This window comes from Nuphar pumila, chromosome 3 (genome assembly GCF_984573655.1).
Source record: "Nuphar pumila chromosome 3, dmNupPumi1.hap1.1, whole genome shotgun sequence".
Classification (NCBI taxonomy): Eukaryota; Viridiplantae; Streptophyta; class Magnoliopsida; order Nymphaeales; family Nymphaeaceae; genus Nuphar; species Nuphar pumila.
This window is the reverse complement of record NC_143251.1, coordinates 116,849,649-116,872,213: the sequence shown is the minus strand read 5'-3', so window position 1 is coordinate 116,872,213 and position 22,565 is coordinate 116,849,649. Positions and strand designations below refer to the sequence as shown.

General features: G+C 40.2%; 1 protein-coding gene across 2 annotated transcripts; it reads left to right on the top strand.

Moving 5' to 3' along the window:
* The first annotated feature begins 15 nt into the window (after positions 1-15).
* LOC149843412 (uncharacterized) lies at positions 16-16,700 on the top strand. Of its 2 annotated transcripts, none has more exons than XM_089999775.1 (4): positions 16-294; positions 15,251-15,403; positions 15,834-15,908; positions 16,020-16,700. In XM_089999775.1, exons 1-4 carry the CDS (start codon positions 127-129, stop codon positions 16,677-16,679), a joined length of 1,056 nt encoding a protein of 351 aa, XP_089855901.1. In that variant the 5' UTR covers positions 16-126; the 3' UTR covers positions 16,680-16,700. The 2 variants fall into 2 exon arrangements, with proteins under 2 accessions (XP_089855901.1, XP_089855902.1); XM_089999776.1 differs by lacking the exon at positions 16-294 and adding an exon at positions 11,788-11,952.
* Positions 16,701-22,565: the final 5,865 nt, after the last annotated feature.

Here is a 22,565-nt window from a genome sequence, read left to right as displayed (position 1 = left end):
TTCGCCCGCCATCTCGGGGTAACCTCTCTCTCTCTCTCTCTCTTCCTTCGTGGTGGTGGATTAGGGTTTCCCTCTGATGTAGAGGATTAGGGTTTCCGGGGGGAGAGAGACGATCGGATCCACCCGATGTTCGGCCTCTGCGTGAGATCAGGCCTCCCGCTGCCGTCGATCCCTCTCTCCCCTCATTCCCGCGCTCGCCTGTCCCGACCGCCCAGCCAAACCCTAACCCTCGCCTGTTCGCCTCCCAATCCGTGCTTCCCCAGAAGGGTTCCCCATTCCCGAGCTCCTAATCAGGTGAAATTTTTGCGTGAAACGATCGATTTCGTTGTTTTTTCGTTTTTCTCTCTCTGCTATTGATTTCGGTTCGGCTCGGCAATTCGATCGATTTCGTTGCTTGTACGGATCGAATTCTCGGTTTCGGCTCGATTCGCGCCGAGCCTTCGTTTTCGTCCCCCTTCTTGTTTTTCTATTTCGTTGAATTTGGTGAAAGTTTCTCATTATATTTTACTTGAAATCACATAGTTTCGTTCATTGGATTGAAGATTGTTCGAATTTGTGCTGATATATGGTCGATTCGTTCTTGGAAACTCTTTAGTTTTATTCATATGATTGAGATCTGTTGGAATTTTCACTACTTTAAGTAGAAAATAGCTGTTGGTGGATGTGATTTTAAGAGAGGGTGAGATGAGATGAGACACTTTTTCTCTTCTTTTTTTATAATAGGTATGACGCTAGACCACTCATTCTTTGAATGGTTTTGCTGAGCGCTTGGTCTAGAATAAGAAATTTTCTTATGGGACTGACTTTAGTGTTACTGATGAAAATAAAGAGGTAAAATCCAAATTGATGACTTGAGGGAAGGTGTGCCATGCTTTTCTAGAAGTTTCATAGAACAAAGAAGAGGCTAAAAAGGAGGTTCAATTGTCCATGAAACGCTACATTTGACAGCCAAGGTTTCTTCAACTAATGGTGGAGGACCTACCGTCGAGCTGTTGTCTTGAAGTGTTCTATAACACTGAAAATCGACTATGGGTGCACCATCATCTGTATGGTTGAGAGGCCAGTGGCAATGGTGTGGTGTGTTCCAAGTCTCAGCTAGATGAAACCATTGATGAATACTCTATTAGCTAAGGCACAACTCCATCATTGTGGTGGATAAGAAGTTTCAGTTGACAGATGCAGCTAGTCATATTTCTACATCTAATATTCAGTTCAATTTCTTGATTTTTGTATCCAGTCTTAAAGGACCACATGTGTCTCATGGTTATCTATATCTGTAGGGAGCTATTGTATCTTGCATTAAGCTGTTAGATTAACTTTCTCATTTTTTTTCCAACGACAATTGGCAGTTCAAGATCCCTAGCTTAATGCTTGCTAAATTACTAATGCATAACATTACTAGTTAAGAATCACTCTGTGTGGTGTAGGACATACTTCAATAGAATCCTACATAACGCTTTGGGTTGTGTATGCATGAAAATTTTTTGCAGGATGAGATCTATATGGGTCGAGAAACTTCCAATTGGAACAGCATAATACTGAAACCTGGTGAATCAGAATGTATTTTGAATCTTCATGAGCTTTAAAGTTTCTTATTTAGTTTTGCATCCGGAGTGTTAGATACATGTGAAGGAGAGTTCTTATATGAGAGAAGAAAAGGAAGTCTCTTTTTCATGATACCCAATCGGAAACTCCCTAGGACTTCGGATTGAAAGTTATAATTTATGCAGATAATAGTTTTTTTTTCGAATAAGTGTGTTTTTTTAACTATTTCATGGGGATTAGAAGGAAGTGAATTCATGTCTATGGGTATGTTTGCTTGAGTGAATGATTTTTTTTTTCACATGCCCTATTTTCTTACCTCATTTCAAACATGAGAAACTTGGGCTGTGAATGATAGCACACATCCACTGTAGGGGTTTATGGGTCTTACCAGTCTTAAATTGGGTTTTTGGTTTTTGGTTTGGGTTGTTGGGTATGAGCATAGGTCCTTTGATTGTGTTTGGGTTCATTTTTAATTTGGGTTTGGTTGAATCAAGTCTGGATCCATCTAGATCCGTAAAGGTTGCTTGGAGTCCAAGTTAGAGTTAGGGTTAGCTAGATTAACTTGTATTCGTGTTAGGGAATTGGTTGATGAGAGGTTTGATGAAGGAAATTGAGGGTATTTTGGGGGCTTCCTTGCTCCTGGATGTATGAGGTAAGTTTCTTGGAATGATTCTTTTGAAAATTGTGATGGTCTTGCTTGCACATTGGTGGAATCTTTCACTACCTTGTTTCCACAGTTGTCTTTTTGGATTTCCTATATTTGGCTGATCTTCTTTTCTCCATTGCTTATGTGTTTTTAGTGATTGTTATGTAATAGGACTATTGCAATATTTGGTATTAAGCAGGAAATAGTTATGAGTATATTGTGACTAGTTCCTTAGTGGACAAATGATGTATTTTCCTATATAATTTGACTAAGCTTGGGATATTTGTATGTTTTTGTTGATTTTTTCAGATTGACATTGTTAAATGTTACGTGCTGTAGTGAATTAAAAAATATGTCAGCTTTTTCCTCATGCGAGTGTCCATGGATGGTGCATTTTATGGCTTTTTCATCATAATTTCTTGATCTTCTCCATTGTATGGACAAATTTTCAACTATCTGGAAGGGTGATTATTTGATATCTCTTGAATTGGTTTATCACAAGTTAGGGATGATTTAATGAATCTGCATCTGTGTTTGGTGGTAATTAAACTGATTTAGCTGCTGCTTTGATGCTCTTTCTTTTGGCCTTGTCAGTTCCTCTAAAGGCATTCTCCATATGGAGCAAAATCATGATGTAGAATATAACTTTTCATTTTGCAGCTATAGGTCTCTTATTACTGTCATATAGGGCTGACAATGGGTCGGGTCTTAGATGGGTACCCGCCCGACCTGGATCCCACATGGTAGGGTTTGGTCAGAAGTACTAAAACCCAAATAGAAATGTGTGTGGGTATGGGGCTAAATTCCCAAACCCGACCAGGTATGGGTCCGGATCTAGGAGTTACATTAATAATTGTCTTGGATATCTGACCTTGTAAAAGAACGAACGAATCGGGTACACGATCCAGGCATCTGATGTCCTTGTTTTGCGAAACAATTTTAGAAAAGATATTTTGATATGAAAACAACGTGAAAGCCAGACACCAAAAATAAAATCGGCTCACACGAGTGGTGGAGTCCGGGTCGATCTCAGGGAACGGGGGATACTTCGTATTCAAACATGCAATTAAACTACGTTTTATTGCCAAAAATAGAAAAATATGAGAAAATAAACTACTTAACTATTACATAAATGTTACCCTGCACAAAGGGTTTAAAATGGTTTTATTATAAACCCAAAATTAAATGAAAATTAAATTCCTAATTCTAAAAGAAAAGCAAAAATGTCTTCTGCACTCGCGCCTTGTGTCACGTATCGGATGCGCGCCACCACGTGTCTCACTCGCTTGCCTTCACTCCGTGCTATCCTGCAAAACACGAACACACAAGCAACAAAAGACGAAAAACTAACACTATGCTAAAAATGTAAAATAAACAAAAATGTGCGAAATGAAAGATATGCAAAACGTGAAAAGAAAAGATGCCTAAAATGCATAAAATGCGATGCCTAAAATAAAAATACCTAAAATGCAATGTCGTGAAGTGAAAATCGAGTGCAACTGTGGAGTGCCGTGAAATGCTAATGAAGGCTCAGCCGGAAATGTTGTGAAGGCTCAGCCGCAAATGCCATGCAGGCTCAACCGGAAATGCTGTGAAGGCTCGGCCGGAAATGCCGTGAAGTTCACAGGAACAAGGCTCAGCCGTGAAGTGCTAATGAAGGCTCAACCGTGAATGTCGTGAAGGCTCAACTGGAAATGTTGCGAAGTCTTAGCCAGAAATGCCATGAAGGCTCAGCCGGAAATGTCGTGAAGGCTCAATCGGAAATGCTGTGAAGGCTCAACCGGAAATGCCGTGAAGTTCACAGGAACATGGCTCAGTTGTGAAGTGCGATTGAAGGCTCAGCCGAAAATGCCGTGAAGGCTCAACCGGAAATGTCGTGAAGGCTCAGCCGTAAATGCAATGAAGGCTCAACCGGAAATGCTGTGAAGGCTCAGCCGAAAATGTCGTGAAGGCTCACAGGAACAAGGCTCAGTCGTGAAGTGCCGTGAAATGTTGCCGGTGATGAAGGAAGTTAGGCGTAAATCAACGAAAATCAGGTGTCGTGAATAGGGAATTCACGGTAACTGCTCCACTGTGAAATCAAAGGATTTCACGGTGGAAATCCGACAGCAACAAATAATTTTAGAACAGCAGGTTAAATATGCTTTCACGGCCAGATGAATCCGGCAGAGCAGAGGAGAATCCAACAATTGGAATCACTGGTGAGCAGAGCTATGCAATGTTGATGTTGTGCAATGGAGAATGTCTATCCTACCGAGAATGGGAAGAATGAATGCTAGTGTGTGCGGATGAAGAACAACTAAAAAAAACAAATAATACATGAAATGAGATGGGATAAGAGAAGAAGGAGAGAGAGGAGGAGGGAAGAAGGAGAGAAAGAGGAAAAGAGGGAGGATTACTTACTACGAATTTGGTTGAGAGAAGAGTTGGCCTCCTCCTTGCGCCGCCGCCGGACTGAGCTTCTTCACCATAGAGGAAGGAAAAGAGAAGGTAAAGAAGAGCGAAAGAGAAGGGGAAGAAGAAGGGAAGAAGAGAAGGAAGAAAGGAAAAGGAGTGTCGGCTGCATGGGAAAAGACCCCCCTCTTGGCCCTATACGTGAGATTATAAAGGGTATTTTTACAAGATTTCAAAAACCCCTTATTTATTTAAAGAAATTCCAAACAGAGACTTGCCAAGAGAAATACTTTCTCTAAAATACTAAATCCTAACCTCTTCAATCAAAACTAAAGCTTTAACTATTTCTACCAATTTTTTTTCTCTTTATTTCTCTACTTAATTTACTAAAATAATTGCAAGTGACAAAGTTTTCAAAATAAATCGCAAAATAAACTTGCTATTCATGCATTTTCTGAGTTTTATCTTTTTCGCACATTTTCTCAAAACTAACGACAAATGTGGGATTTTAATGCAATTTCTTACTAAATCATGCATGATTTAATATGAATTAAACGCTAAAATGTATGCATGATCAAATACCCTCGTGCTTATTGTTTGCTAGTCCTCGAGCAAACTGGAAAATTGCAAGAATCAACAACTATTCATACTAACTCACTTTCGTAGGAATCACGGTTGCATTTAACACATGCAATAAGTCCTTTCAACCCCTGAGTTACCCCAATGAACGAGTAAGGTCTCGTGAGAGTTTGCAGTGATGCTACCCACAAACATCTCTGTCATGTATGCATAAAAGTACTCAACTTCACGAGTAGTAGGTAATTAAAGAGTGTGTTTTCGCAAATATTTTTTATCATTATATAATCAAAACATAATTAGGGTCTTTTATATACTACCACAAAATAAAACATTTCTTTCACTTTTCTAAATATCATCATTATTTATGTTTTATTCTCAGAAAATCAAATAAGCACATGTTATTATTTACTTATCCTCACTCATATGTTTTCTGTATAGTTTTTTCTCAATCTTGCTTCTAAGCATTGAACTTTTTCTTTTATGCTATTTTCTTTTTCTTGATTTTCAACTTTTTACACTTTTTCTTTTTGCGCACTATTTTATTTTATGGCTTGCGTATGGTCTGCTTTTATGTCCTGTGCAATGCCAATATCTTTTATGCTTTCTATAAGGTCTGTGTAACGAGCTTTCTTGTTCAAACAATATAGGCAAAAGATATTGACTATGACATAAAGGTGATTTTCTTCATTCTCCTTTTCGACATGAGACTCAACACTTCAACTTGTGTATGCTCTCAATTAGTGGGGATAACGAAGACTTTCACTCTCCTTTTCGATATGAAACTCAAACGCTTCAACTTGCGTCTGAGCCCAACTACTAAGGATTGCGAAACACGTCCAAACAACCTAACGCATGTTCTTTTACACTTTTGAGCTCATTTTTGCGATTTTGTTCATTTGCTTAGTTTTTTCAAAAATAACACTGTAATATTCATATTTGTGATTAAAAATAAACTCTAACATGCATCTATCGTCATTTATTTGAAATCCACATAAACAACCATAATTTCTAGATCCATGTCAGAGAAAAAAAATCGTGGGGCTTAAAAATCCTCTAAAAACATTAGATTTTTGCACAACATTCATATAAGTTCAAACTTTTTCTTTAAAAACCTACTTTCCTTGAATGATGTGTAATAATATGCAAGTACGTAGACAAAAATATCAGGGTGTGCAACTACACCCTCCCCCGTGCTTGAATGACATTGTCCCAGTGGCACTCTCCCATGCTTGAACGAGACTAAGTGAATGATCATGAGGTGAAGATAGGAAGGGGAATAGGAGGAGAAATTTACCTTATATAACATATGAATGCATGCCTACACTTACCCAAAATTGTATACATGATCTAATCATGAAAGCAAATCTAAACTAGACAAGATACTATTCTATGAATATTTACAAAATCCTATGAATAATACGACATACAAACCTGTGTGCGCCCTACGCGTCCACGAGGTCGACATCCTCGATGTCTTACCTTATCACAGTATCTGAAATATAGGGCTTCAGTCGTTGCCCATTGACCTTGAAATTGCTGCCCGCGCGAGGGTCCAAAAGATCTATCGCTCCATATGGGAAAACTCTATGAACAATAAACGATCCATCTCATCTAGACTTTAATTTTCCTGGAAAAAGATGGAGCCACGAATGATAAAGCCACACTTTTTTACCAATTTCGAACTGCTTTCTCACAATGTGTTGATCATGGAACTGCTTGGTTCGAGCCTTGTAAATCTTGGCACTCTTGTAAGCCTCATTGCGCATCTCCTCAAGCTCACTTAACTGTAATTTTCTCTCAGCGCAAACTTAAGCCATATCAAAATTAAACTTTTTGATAGCCCAATATGCCCTATGCTCCAACTCAACAGGGAGATGACATGGTTTCCCAAAGACCAATCAGTATGGGAACATGCCAATCGTAGTCTTGAAAGTAGTCCTATAAGCCCATAGGGCATCATCAAGGCGCTGGGACCGGTCCTTGCGGTTTGATCAGACTGTCTTTTTAAGAATCCGTTTGATCTCCCTGTTGGAGTCCTCGACCTGGCCATTAGTCTGTGGGCGGTAAGGTGTGGCAATCCGGTGATGAATAGAGTATTTCTTAAGTAAGGAAGCTACTTGCACATTGCGGAAATGCGTACCACCATCACTAATGATCGCTCTCAGGACTCTGAACCGACTAAAAATATTGTGCTTGATGAATCAAAGTACCTCTTTATGATCATTGGTTCGGGTGACCACAACCTCGACCCATTTGGAGACATAATCAACCACCACTAAAATATAGACAAATCTGAACGATGGCAAGAAAGGACTCATAAAATCAATACCTCAAACATAAAAAATCTCAATAATCAGGATAGGAAGGAGAGGCATCATGCCACGCTTGGTGATGCGACCTGTCTGCTGACAACGCAAACACCTCCTACAGAACTCGTGAGCATCTCTATGAAGTGTCAGCTACCAAAATCCCGATTGGAGGACCTTTGTGGTGGTCTTTCGGCTGAAAAAATGGCCTCCAAAAGCCAATGAATGACAAAAAGATAGAATGGAGTCATACTCCTCCTCGAGAACACATCTTCTAATCATTTGATCCGAGCATAATCGAAACAACTCTGGCTCCTCCCAGAAGTAGTGTTTCACTTGCGCGAAAAATTAATCTCTCTTATTACAGTTTCAATGCGCAGGATACTCTCCAGTCACCAAAAAGTTGATGATATCCGCGAACCAGGGTAGATGCTTGATATAAAAGAGTTGCTCATCCGGGAATGAATCCGCAATCTGTCCCTAATCAGTGGATGTCTCCACTGTCAGTCTGGACAAAAGATCTGTTACAAGGTTCTCACATCCGCTCTTATCTTTAATCTCGAGATCAAATTCTTGCAATAGAAAAATCCACTGAATGAGACGCTGTTTGGCATCCTTTTTACTCATCAAATATCGCAATGCAGCATGATTTGAGTAAATGATGACCTTGGAGCCTAACAAATAAGAACGAAACTTCTCAAGCACAAAAACTACAGCTAACAATTCCTTCTCTGTAGTGGTATAATGCAACTGCGCATCAGAGAGGGTCCTACTAGCGTAGTGAATAACATGAGATCGTCGTTCTATCTTCTATCCAAGAATAGCTCCAACTACGTAATCAGAAGTGTTACACATAATTTCAAAAGGCACTGACTACTCAGGAGATTGGAGAATCAAAACTGTGGTCAAGGCCTCCTTCAGGGCCATAAACGCCTTCAAACAGGCATCATAAAAAACAAACGGCTGGTCTTTCAACAGCAAGTTACACAACAGTCGAGAAATCTGACTAAAATTCTTGATGAACCGTCGATAGAAACTTGCATGCCCTAAAAATGATCGCACTTGCCGCACAGAGGTCGGTGGAGATAATCTAGCAATGGTCTCCACTTTGGCCTTATCGACTTCAATCACTTTCTTGGACACAATATGTTCAAGAACAATCCCCTGTTATACCATGAAATGACTCTTCTCCCAACTGAGTACAAGATTTGTCTCCCTACAATGTTGAAGTACACGAGATAGCTTCTAGAGACAATCATCAAAGGAAGAGCCATAGACCAAAAAAACGTTTATGAAAATCTCAAGGACGTCATCCATCATGTGAGAAAAAATTGTCATCATACACCTCTGAAAAGTTGTCGGGCATTGCAGAGCCCAAACAACATTCTTCTATAAGCAAATGTGCTGTAGGGACAGGTGAATGTCGTTTTTTCTTGGTCTTCGGGATGCACGACCACTTGATTTATCCATCCAAAAAGCAGAAATACTGCTGGCCTGCGAGTCTCTCTAAAATCTGGTCGATGAACGACAACGAGAAGTGATCCTTCTAAGTTGCACTGTTTAACTTCCTATAATCTATACATACTCGACATCCCGTAGTAGTCCTCATTGGAATGCTTTCTCCTTTTTCATTCTTTTCCACGGTGATCCTTGACTTCTTGGGAACAACCTGGGTAGGGCTCACCCACTGAGTGTCAGAGATAGGATAAATGATTCCGGCGTCCAACCATTTAACTACTTCCTTCTTCACTACTTCCTTCATGTGGGGATTTAGCCTCCTTTGCGCTTCTCTTGAGGGTTTAGCCCCCTCCTCCATGATAATCCTATGGATGCAAAAGGAATGATCTATCCCCTTCAGATTTGCCACCGACCATCGCCTCTTTATGCTCATGTAAGACCTGTAATAGCTGACACTCCTGCATATTGGTCAGGTCTGCGGAAATGATGACTGAGAGAGTTCGGTCCTTGCCTAGAAGGGCATACTTGAGTAAGGTCGGTAAGGGCTTCAACTCCAGCTCTTGGGGACTCTCTATGGATGGTCGGGCAGGCTTTTCCGTCAAATCGGGAAGTGGCTCAAAGTGCCAGGTCCAACTCAAATCACCTGTCTGACTCTCAATCAATCTTAGGTGATCCTCTTCGAGTGATTCATCCTCCTCCTCCTAAGGTGGATCACTCAATAACCAAGCATGCTCTACTTCTTCGAGGTCCTAAATGAAATCCATCTCGAAAAAAGCCTCCTCTCTGGTAGGCTCCATAGCCGCATGAAAAATGTTTAGCCTCATCTTCCTGTTGCCAAATGAAACATCCATCGCACCAGTGCGGCAGTTAATGCACGCATTGGCTGTGGCCAGGAAGGGGCATCCAAGAATAATGGGGGTCTGTCGCATGCTCTCTACTCCCTTCGTATCCAAAATAATGAAGTCGAAAGGAAAGTAACAATCCTTCACCTTGACTAGAACGTCTTCAAGAACCCCCCGTGGGACCTTGATTGATCTATCTGCGAGCTGCAAAGTCATAGGTCTTGGCTTCATCTCCTTTAATTCAAATTTGTCATAAAAGAAACCTGGCAAGATGTTGACACTTGCCCCATGGTCGAGCAATGCACACTCAACAGTGATGTTTCCTATGACATATGAAATGATCGGAGTCCTTGGGTTCTTGAGCTTTGGTGGGTTTTAGTGCTGTAACACCACACTTACCTGCTCGGTCAAATATATCTTCTTTGGAATATGGGACCTCAACTTTCTTTTCTATGTATAAAGCTCTTTGAGGAACTTTGCGTATGCAGGGACTTGCTGGATAACATCAAGTGCTTAAATATCTCAAGCATCTCTTGCATGTTCACTCCCGACTTGCCTAATGACCTCGGTCTCTCTAGCGCATCAGGAAAAGGGGATTTAGGAACGTAGGCTTTCGAAGGCTCAGATGGTAGAGCTCTCTCGCTTTCTTGAGGTGAGGTAATAGAGGCAGGCTGCTTCTCACTTATCTTCTCTCTTTCTTCTGCAGCCTCCCTCACTTGGTACTGCTTCCCACTCCTAAGGGTGATCATCGCTTGAGCCTGCTCTTGATGGGCCAGCTCCTTGCTCCTAGGATTCACCACTGGCCGACTAGGTAATGCTCCTTCACTTCGCCTGTTAAGCGCCTTGGCGAGTTGTCCCATTTGTGTCTCAAGTTTTGCAACAGAGTGAGTATGAGAGCTCAAATTCGCCTTAATATCCGATAAGGCTTGCAACATCTTATCCTCAAAGGATTGGCTAGTCGAAGGTTCCTAGGATTGGGGCTGACTATAGGCAGGTTGGGCTAGGGGGTAACTAGGTCTCTGAAATCCAAGCGCATAACTGCCTTGCCTGAGTTGGTTTTGGGAAGGGTTGGGGGGGGGGGTTTGTGGGTTTCGCCATGAGAAGTTGTGATGGTTTCGCCAGCCTGGGTTATATGTGTTGGTATGTGGATTGAGTGCAGGCCTAACGAAATTCTGCACCATCTGAGCTTGCTCTTTGACAAACTCAGGGTACTGTGGCGCGACTGGGCATTCAACAACATGGTGTGCAGGGCTAGCACACAACGCACACACCTGCATGGCAGGAGAAGGACCCCACAGAAGCTGATCCAAATTCTGGGACAACTGGTCGACCTTGTTACTCAACTCAAGGTGCATCCCTATCTCGAAAATACCTGCTTTCTTTGCGTCATCCTGTGCAGGTGCGGCCCTATCAAAACGTGAAGCAACAACATGGTGCATGGAATTTTCGCTTAAGGTCTCAAAGAGGGTCCATGCTTCGTCTTCACTTTTGAGCATAAAAGTGCCCCCATAGGCAGCGCCAACCATTTGACGATTCTTCTCAATAAGACTGTTATAAAAATATTGCACCAGTTGCCAGCGAGGCACCTGATGGTGTGGACACTTACGGAGAAGATCTTTCATCCTCTCCCAAGTTTTATGAAACATTTCTCCCTCGATTTGCGAAAAACTGGTGATGGCTTTCCAATACTAGTTCGTCTTACCAATTGGGAAATATTTCTTTAGGAATTCCCTTTGCATATTTTCCCAAGTAGTAATTTGAACCGTATCTAGGGCCTTTAACCCGTGCTTGGCTTTATCCTTGACGGAAAATGGAAATAACGTCAACCTCATCATGTCATATCCAAAGTTATTGATCCACACTGTAGAGCTGATCTCAAGGAATTCGTCGAGATGACGGTATGGGTCTTCATTGCTAAGGCCATAAAAGGATGGTAGCATCTGAATGACACTGACCTTTATTTCGAAATGATTCGCGCTCCTACATCAGGTCTCGTGATGCAGGAGACGGGAGTGTAAGTGTTTGGCATGAAGTGCTTCCTAAGAGGACGGATCATCTGCTGATCGTCGGCCATGGCAGTGGATCGATGGGCTCTCCTAATGAGGGACTCAGGGCCTTCGATTGGCTCAACAAGCTCGGGGTCAAGCGAGCGGAGCTTTTGCATGCACTAAGAGATAGACTGGTGCAACAAACATCCTAAACTTGGGTTTTCTGCCTAACTAATGCGCTAAGCGGCCAAACCACACAAACCACAAAACCGGTAAAACAAAAAGCAATACTGAAAAACTAGAAATAAATAAAACACCACACACTTGCACTCAGCAGGGAATTTGCGAAAAGCAAACTAAGAGCACAATATCAATCGTGCACAATCACCTCTAAGGGTATCCTAATAGGTGGGTTGTGCAGGAAAAGTAAATTGGTTTTTACGGTGTGCAAACACGTGGTTCTAACCCTAATTGCGAAAAACAAACTAAGCAATCCTAATTAATCAACAGGAATGAAAACTAAACAGTCCTAATTCACGAACAGAAGTAAACTAGTAACCTAATTAAACGTGAACAATCAAATGCAATAAAGTGAATACTTGTATCTCGCCGTTCTCTGGCAACGGCGCCAAAATTTGATGTGGTTTTGTTTTGTTTAAAACAATTTTGAAAAGATTTTTAATTTGGAAATTTGTGAAAGCCAGACACCAAAAATAAAACCGGCTCGCACGAGTGGTGGAGTCTGGGTCGATATCAGGGAACGGGGGATACTTTGTATTCAAACACGCAATTAAACTACACTTTATTGCCAAAAATAGAAAAATACGAGAAAATAAACTACTTAACTACTATATAAATGTTACCCTGCGCAGAGGGTTTAAAATGGTTTTATTACAAGCCCAAAATTAAATTCATAATTCTACAATAAAAGCAAAAATATCTTGTGCGCTCGCGCCTCGTGTCACGTATCGAATGTGCGCCACCACGTGTCTCGCTCGCTTGCCTTCACTCTGCGCTATTCTGCAAAACACGAACACACAAGGAACGAAAGACGAAAAACTAACACTATGCTAAAAATGTAAAATCTGCAAAAATGTGCGAAACGAAAGATATGCAAAACGTGAAAAGCAAAAATGCCTAAAATGCGATGCCTAAAATAAAAATACCTAAAATGCAATGCCGTGAAGTGAAAATCGAGTGCAGCCGTGGAGTGCCGTGAAATGCTAATGAAGGCTCGGCCGAAAATGTTGTGAAGGCTCAGCTAGAAATGCCGTGAAGGCTCAGCCAAAAATGCTGTAAAGGCTCAGCCGGAAATGTCATGAAGTTCACAAAAACAAGGCTCAGTCGTGAAGTGCTAATGAAGGCTCAACTGTGAATGTCGTGAAGGCTCAGCCGAAAATGCCGTGAAGGCTCAGCCGAAAATGCTGTGAAGGCTCAGCCAGAAATGCCATGAAGTTCACAGGAACAGGGCTCAACCGTGAAGTGTCGTGAAGGCTCTGTCGGAAATGCCATGAAAGCTCAACCGAAAATGCTGTGGTGGCTCAGCCGGAAATGCCGTGAAATTCACAGAAACAAGGCTTAACCGGAAATGCCGTGAAGGCTCAGTTGTAAATGCAATGAAGGCTCAACCGGAAATGCCGTGAAGGCTCATGGGAACAAGGCTCAGCCGTGAAGTGCCGTGAAATGTTGTCGGTGATGAAGGAAGTTTAGGTGTGAATCAACGAAAATCAAGTGCCATGAATAGGGAATTCACGGTAACTGCTCCACCGTGAAATCAAAGGATTTTCATGGTGGAAATCCGGCAGCAGCAGATAATTTCAGAACAGCAGGTTAAATCTGCTTTCACGGCCAGATGAATCCGGCAGAGCAGAGGAGAATCCGACAATTGGAATCACCGGTGAGCAAAGCTATGCAATGTTGATGCTGTGCAATGGAGAATGCCTATTCTACTGAGAATGGGAATACCGAATGCTAGTGTGTACAGATGAAAAACAACTAAAAAAAACAACAAACAATACGTGAAATGAGATGGGATAAGAGAATAAGAAGAGAGAGCGGAGGGAAGGAGAGAAAGAGGAAAAGAGGGAGGATTACTTACTACGGATTTGGTTGAGAGAAGAGTTGGTCTCCTCCTTGCGCCACCGCCGGACTGAGCTTCTTCATCGTAGAGGAAGGAAAAGAGAAGGTGAAGAAAAGAGAAAGAGAAGGGAAAGAAGAAGGGAAGAAGAGAAGGAAGAAAGGAAAAGAAGGGGTGTCGGCTGCATGGGAAAAGACCCCCCTCTTGGCCCTCTACGTGAGATTATAAAGGGTATTTTTAGGGTATTTTTACAAGATTTCAAAAACCCCTTATTTATTTAAAGAAATTCCAAACAGAGACTTGCCAAGAGAAATACTTTCTCTAAAATACTAAATCCTAACCTCTTTGTTCAAAACTAAAGTTTTAACTATTTCTACCATTTTTTTTTCTCTTTATTTCTCTACTTAATTTACTAAAATAATTGCAAGTGACAAAGTTCAAAATAAATCGCAAAATAAACTTGCTATTCATGCGTTTTCTGAGTTTTATCTTTTTCGCACATTTTCTCGAAACTAACGACAAACATTGGATTTTAATGCAATTTTCTACTAGATCATGCATGGTTTAATATGAATTAAACGCTAAAATGTATGCATGATCAGCATCCATACAAAGTATGTATGTCCACATTCTAAAAATAAAGGTTGCTGTGGAATTCGATCCCGACTCCACTACTTGAAAAGAAAAAACGTACAACCATTACACAAACACCTATGTAACACAAACTCTTCTAATAGGGCACCACACCCGCACCCATGCAGGTGCGACACTTGGACACAACTTCCTTTGTGTCAGGTGAAGTCAACTATACTAAGGTCCATTTCTGTCCAAAAGTAGATTCAATTAACCATAACCAAGTCCAGTTTCATCTATATATATACCCTCCCTGCACCCCGCACCCAAGCCTTTTTAAAGTGCCGCATCGCCGCATCCGAACCCGTATCCACAGCTATGTGACATAGACAAACACCTTGTTGTTGACACTATACTGAAAACTAATAAATGTATGCGCTTAACGAAGATACGACCCAACCCTACCTGGCTGCATTGTAATCCGTGTTTTGAGTATTTATCTGGTCAGGTATGGAAATTTACATCTCTGATTTATGATAACTACCCAAACCTGAACCCGATCACGATTAATATAGGCAGATACTGGTTGACCCCGACCCAACCCGGATCTGACCGGTTGACAGCCCTACTGTGTTATACACTGGGAAACTAGGATCTGTTTTCAATTTAATTTTTTGAAGGCCATGCTTTTATTTGTTTATTTATTTATTGAAGGTAAGACCATGCTTTTATTTGTGTTTTTGCTCCTCCTTTATGCGGCATAGTCAGAAGATGTACTCATCCTTGAGCAACCTGGACTAACATTTGCTTTTCCTCTTAACTGGTATGCTCTTCCTTTGTAGGTCTGGCAAATATCATGTTGTACCCATCACAGATCATCTTTTGACATCAACAATGCAGAATCTATAGAAAATGAGTCAGAGAAATTAGAAGATAATCTTGAGTTTAATGAATCATTGTTAGAGAAGAATCAGTCAGCACACATTCTTCAAAAGGTTTGTTCTCATCCTGTTGCCCTTTATCTTGAGAATATCAATATATTATTATTCCATTTTAGCTGACTTGATGTTTGTGGATTTGATTGAGGGATGTCTGTTAAATGTGTATCTATCCTTTCTCTTGAAGGTTACTTCATTTATGATCTCATGTAAAATTCTTCGAGATAACCAATGAGGCCCAATTCATCGATGATCAATCAAACAAAGTAGATGTTTCATGTTAATTGAAAATAGTGGTTTTGAATGGTTTCCTTGTCAAATTACACTGAAGCAGTGAAGTTTAATATGAAATGGGTGTGTTACTTCAGAAGTGCTGTTGTTTGGATCACTGACCTGAGATTTCAGAGTTTGGTTGGTTGTTGATACTTTGCTTTATTTTTTGTCCAGCATTGAATTTAAGACTTATTGAACCTCTGTTCCCTTCCAGTTTGTTAATGCTGTCTCCAGAATCCTGCATGTTGAACCTTGGACAGTACCTTGGACAGCAGAAACATTACTCCAGGTCAGATTTCCTAGTCAAAACTTTCCATATTTTCTGTTCCAAGCTTACAATGGCTGACACAAACACAAACTTTTCTCAAGAATGCTTTTAACTGAAAAAATATATAATCAGGTTATGCTCTTGTGGATTGCTTCTTTCTGGTTTGTTGGTTCTTGGACAATTCCCTTCATTGCTCACGCTGCTGGGATCAGTAAAGAGGCACTAACTTACAGAGGCCAGGCTTGGTACAGCCTCTTAACTGACATAGCTGAGGGGTTTGCCGGAATCGCTGTCCTCCATGGTTGCCTTTCTCGATACCAGCCACTTCCACCCAACTGGTTCCATTTCAGCCTTAAGGGCAAATGGAAATTGGACGTTGCCTTGGGCTGCCTCATGTTTCCACTGGTCAATCGCTTGGCTCAGATCAACCTTGATCTCTTGCCATTCCCTTCACCAATGACATCCAATGTAGAACAGTCGATAATGGTGCGCGATCCTGTGGCTATGTCTCTTTACGTGATTGTGGTGTCGGTTTGTGCACCAATTTGGGAGGAGATTATGTTCCGGGGCTTCCTTTTGCCTTCACTTACTCGCTACATGCCTGTGTGGTGTGCGATAGCGGCCAGTGCTGTAATATTTGCTCTTGCCCATTTCAACATTCAGCGAATTTTGCCTCTTGTATTTCTAGGCTTGGTCATGGGTGTTGTTTTCACTCGCTCGAGAAATCTTTTGGCATCCATGGTCTTGCATAGTTTGTGGAACGGTTTTGTATTTTTGGATCTAATGAAATAATATCATAAGTTATTTTTTTCTGAGATTTATTCTTGTATCTTGGATTTTCATGTGGAAAATCTCATTTTTCTACATTGCAATGGAAGATGTGTGTGTGTGTGTGTGTGTGTGATATGTGCGCCAGCTTGATAGTTGAGAGTGTTTGACCTCTATCTGGTCCACGTTACTGTTCAAACACTAGCACCTAACTATAAGGTGGTTTTACGCCAATTTATAAAACTCTCAAATAGCTAAAGTATTATAACTAGTTTCACCCAACTGTTAGGTGACTTTTGGCTAGTTCCAAAATTTTGTTTCTGGAAAATGAGAAGTTTGTTCTGTTATTTTGAGTTTTGTCTATCTTTTGTACATTCTAAAGTGCAGGTGTTTGTCAAGTCCACGATAGTGATTCATTTTCTCAAACTCAATTGGGCACTTAATTTTCATAAGCGAGGAAACTTTGTATAGCAATGGAACATATTAAAAAAATGCATAATATGGTTTAGCAGCCTGTTTGTTTTAGAGGTTCCTGGTGGAAAATGCTGAGCTAGCGGGAAAGTCCAGACCTTTCCCACCGTTGATGAAATAAACAGAAAGAGAAAAGCCTATTCGGGCAATGGAGGAAAAGCTTTTCTCACCCACTCTCCCATTTCATGTGACCTTCCAGTCACACCTCCCCTCCCTTGTGCACCACCTTCTTCATCATTCGTCTTTCCTTTGAAAGGGCGTTCTCATTCCTTAGGGCCTGTTTGTTTCATGTAATTGTTATGAGAAATTGCTGAGCTGACATCCTTTTTCCCACCATTCCCATCGTGAGTGACAAAAATTAAATCATCGTATTGGAAAGTGTCATGTTAGCACAAGTAGGCCCCAACTGATTTTCATGTGCAAGTTCTTTCATACCTCTCTGTGAAAACATTCTTACAGTTTTTTTGGAAAATCTGTACCCATTCTCATGAACATGCAAAAAGTGAGACCTTAGGGGTTGTTTGATGGCTTGTCCAAGATTAGACTGAACGAAAGAACAAAAAAGACAGAACACATATTTTGTTTGTTCTTTAACAATTGTACTCAATCCAACGTTTGGTGGCTTGTTCACATAAGTTGCATTCTATATGTCCAATGTTCTGAACCTTGAAGACTAATTAAATCCAAATCCAATTCACCAGACCCGATCTAGGATGTGATCTGTTGTAGATCCAATCGTGCAGGACTATCCGAGTCCAATTGGATCTTTGAGTGAAATCTATTTTGATTATTGTATTCCAATTTATGAGATTTTTGCATTTACCTTCTCAGAAATTATATTTTGTAGTGTCGATTTCATATTGTTAAAGTAAGGAATCATGTTAGATATTTTATTTATTTAGTTTTTTTTAGGTATCGGATTCTACGGATCCGAACAGTTCTAGTGCCACGTGAAATCTTTTTTGTGGTACTAGAGAGTGTATGGGGTTTAAGGATAGTTTTTATTTTATTTTTTTCTGCATTTTAATTTTTAATGCATTTTTACCTACGGGTCCGGAGCTTTAAACATTTTTTGGATCTTGCCCAAGATCGAAACTACTATTGAACCCCCCATGGGTGAAGCCACCTAGTGTGGACAGCCATGTCTATTGATTTGAATTCTATTTGACTCAAAGTCAAATAGGGCTGTTGGAAGGGCTTTAATATCTTCTGTGCTATTTTTGGCTTAGTCAAGCCTTAAAAGAGCCATTGATTGGGGAAAGAGATTTCTCTCTTTAATGAGACCCCTTTCCCATATGTGTTAAAGATGAAAGGTTGACCATGGTGGAGAGGGCTTGCTTTTAATTCTAGAAAAATCGTCATTTTGAAAGAAGGTGGTTCTTGCTGTGTGTTTTTGTCACTTTCAGCATTTTAGACAATATTTGGGTTGTATCTCTTAAGATACAAGATCGATTGATGTGACTTTTGGCTCGTTGGAAAGTCAAGACACCAAACTACAACTTTGGTGTTGAACATTTGATCGAAATTCAGGCCTAAGAGTGGTTAAAATTCTTGGTTGTTCTTGTTGTGTGAGGAAGAGAGAGAGACTTGTTTCTAAGGTGTGAGGATTCATTTGGGAAAGAAAGGCTTGTGCATCGGTTTGAGGTTCTCACCGGTGAACATCCGTTGGTTGATCTTTCATTGGTGCTTTCGTTTGCCTTGGTGAAGGCTGGTGAACATCATCTTCATCGAGCTTGTTGCTACAAACTCGATAACATCTTTCAACTTGTTGTCTTTGGTTATTTCGTGTATTGCATAGTTGCTGGTCTTCGTATGATAGATTGCTTATTAAGGTTTATGAGATTATTTCTCAGAATATTAGTGAAATTGTTCTTGTAATTATTTTATTCTAAATCTCATTTTTGGCTGATGTATGTTTGTGTTTTGATTGAATCTCATTTTTGCGAAAGAAACTCATTTCTGTACTTGGGCCTGTCTGACATAGTTCTAGTGTTCAGGCCGTATCTCCATGGATACTTGGCCAAATCGTGTGATCTTTGGCTTGTTGAAAAGCTAAGATCTTACCCTACAACTTTGTTGTTTATGGTTTCTTGTGAATCATCCTTATTTTCCCATGATAATTACTAGCAAATCCATGTCAGTTGAAAAAGATTTAAGTCCTATCCTGAGTAACATAGCCCTGCTATTGTTCCATATTTTCAGTGTATCTTTTTTATTACTGATTGAAAAATTATAAATCATACTTTGTTGAAAATATAACATCATAAGTTGCATCTTTCATGTTTATGATTTTTCCTGAATCACAACTGTTGTTAGCCTAAAATACTCGACAATCTCTGCTTGTCAATAGCTATTTATAAATTGACCTGTTTGTTCTTTGCTTGAAAGCCTGCCGTATTGGTTATGTATCTTCGTCTTGCATGCTTAGTTTTTCAAATCAAAACCTGATCTGAAAAGATAGTTGTTTTCTTGAGAATATTCATGTATTGAGTTTTTGTTGATTCAATCGTTTGATATATCGAAAAGTTGTTTGTTTGTTGCATGTTTATTTTCCTGTTCTGCAATTCGAAACCATTAGGACAAAAAATACACCAACTTCAAATAGACGTAGAAATCGGTTTACTATATCAAAATTTACAAATTTTAGTTCTCTGGAAAATAGACAGACTAAACTACAAATTTTTTGTTCGGAGTTTTCCCAAACTTTTTTGTCTAAGGGATCCAAAACCCTCTCGAAGACGACTGACTGTTTTCCAGTCAGCCTGTGGATGACCAGTCCGACTGGTCCAGAGATACGTTCATAAATCGGATAATCCATATCCAATTTATATGATTTTACCTTTGATGGAAACGTGTGTCTGTCGCGCATATTTCTTGTGTTTATCATTTATGACGAAACAGAAGTCTGCTATCTCAAATCACTCTTTGAATGAGTCTTGTTTAGACTCAACTATCATCCTTTTAGCTTCAGTGCGTGGAGATCCACTTGGATCTCAGATTATGGATCGACTCCAGTGTTGACTCTGCCATCATTTTTTGTATCAAAGCTTCCGCTGTCGTGAATCGTCTCATACGTCGATTTTACATATTTTGGTATCAAAGCTTCCACTGTCGTGAATTGACTCATAGGTCAATTTTACACCACTTTTTTTCATTCACAAAATTAGGATAGTTTCACATCACATATTTTCAAAAATTACATCATAATTCCAAAAGGTTTCCCAGAAGGAGGTCCAAGAATCCATCTGTCAAGGTCCACAAGCCTCTAATGTCTGTTGCGCTCTATTCCACCTTTGCTTTATTCCTTGAAAAATAGAACAAGTATGAGGGTGAGACACAACATGTTTCTGTATGGTCCCACCACTCATACAATGATTGGGTAAGTATAATCCAAATCAAAAGTTCATTTTAAAAAATCTTAAGTTCTCAAATACAAAGAATAAACCTTTCTCATAGGTGTCGACCTTTAGCTAACTCACAACCAAGAGCATAATTTAAAGGAGTTGATCCTGCCCCCCCCCCCGCCTCCCACTCTGGAGTTGACTCATAGACCATAGAGAATATACACAAGGAAAGAACTCAAGAGGAATCAACCTTGCTGAACGAAGGGTCGACCCTCAGCTGAAGCTAATTTATCTTAAAAGTGCAAGGATGAGTCAAACCTTAAAACAAGACATAACATAGAACAAGAGATGAGTCGACCCTCAGTCTAATAGGACCATAAGTGAAACACAAAAGAGTTGACTCAACAAACTCAGGGGTCAACTCTTTAACTAATCTGAACTACAAACTAAACAAGGAGGAGTCAACCTGCTCAACTCAGGGGTCGACCCTTGGAACAAAAAAATAACATTTCAACCAAAGAGGAGTCGACCCTCGGCCCTACTGAACCCCTATCTGAAATAGCGAAGGGTTGACTCACCAACTTAGGGGTTGACCCTCTTCTCAACTGAGCCACAACTGACACCTAGAGGAGTCAACACAGCCAACTTAGGGGTTGACCCTCAGTGCAACTAAACCATAAATTAAAACAAATGGGGTTCGACCCTCCCAAATCAGGGGTCAACCCTCAAACTGAAACGACAGGAGTCGACCCTCTCAACTCAAGGGTTGACCCTTTTTTTTCAAGGCACCTACATATGGACTTGTGTCATGACTACTTACACATGCATGAATATTTTTTTAAGTGTTTTCATTTAGTTGCTATGTACATGTCATGCTCTATGCACATTTATTATTTCAATCCTACTTAACCAAAGGGGCACCACTCCTCTGGCCCACTTGGTCACCTACGACCCGCTAGGGGTTTATTCATCCATTTGATTATATATTTTAACCATGAAAGATACCCCGACACTTGCACTAGAGTGAGGAGCACGCTACTTCACTCTCATGAGGTAGTGTCGTGCACTACGAAAGGCGTACTTCAGCAACTCCACATTCACCTCGAGTATCAGAGTCTAGTGTCCCCTAAGCCCCATAGTGGGGGACAGATCCCTTAAATCCAAATGACAGAAGTTTTGTTCCAAAAAATTTTCCACGAGGTTGGTGGTCATGCTCATCCACCTTTGACAAGCTTGCTCCAACCACATATTTTGGTGAGCCAAACCAATCCTTTAGTATAACTTGTTCTTAATTATTAATTGTTTTTACATCATGGCATACCCTCTTGGTAACTCGAGTCAATGCCCACACAAGCCACACTCAAAACTGACATCATTCTTATGTCATGCATTTATCTATGTATTGCCCATCATTGCAATACATAACCAGGATGTCATGCTCACACAAACACCATAATTTCATATTTTCATACTTGTAAATACAAACCATACACAAGTAAAACCATGCACACACAAGCCAACCGGGGGGGGGGGGGGGGGAATATATCACGTGAACCTCAGGAGGTCTGTTGTGTAAAGGGTAAAATAGTCTTTTTAAAGCTAAACATTTGTAGTTTTGAACATTGGTTGAATCTTAAAAAAATATAGTTTTTTGGAAAACATATCATTTTTATCGTACAATACAATAATTTTTTGAAATAAAATTATAAGCAATAGGATTTGAACTCCAAACTTATTGCTTAGAAGCCAAACACTTCAACCGTCTACACTCAATGATATAAAGTGTATGTAGAATATATAGAAAATGATCGTTCTGTAATCATAAAATGGCACGATTTCAAAAATGCCTCACAATTTTCTGAAATCCTCCCCATGCCCAAAATCTTGATTTCTATCTTTTTAGAACATTTTTACCTTTTGTTAACCATATTATGCGAATATGTTCTGAAACTCTTGACATTTACACAACATATTTATTTGAATGTCAGAAGGTTAACATATTTATGTGAACGCTAGGAGGTTCACAATATATTTATGCAAACAAATGGAGGTTCGAATGCAAACATCAGAAGGTTCGAATGTGAACGTCAAGAGG

Coding starts and splice junctions, on each gene's coding strand:
- LOC149843412 (XM_089999775.1), top strand. CDS start 127: ATGTTCGGCCTCTGCGTGAGATCAGGCCTCCCGCTGCCGTCGATCCCT. Junction 295..15,250: donor ATTCCCGAGCTCCTAATCAG/GTGAAATTTTTG, acceptor CTTCCTTTGTAG/GTCTGGCAAATATCATGTTG. Junction 15,909..16,019: donor CAGCAGAAACATTACTCCAG/GTCAGATTTCCT, acceptor ATATATAATCAG/GTTATGCTCTTGTGGATTGC.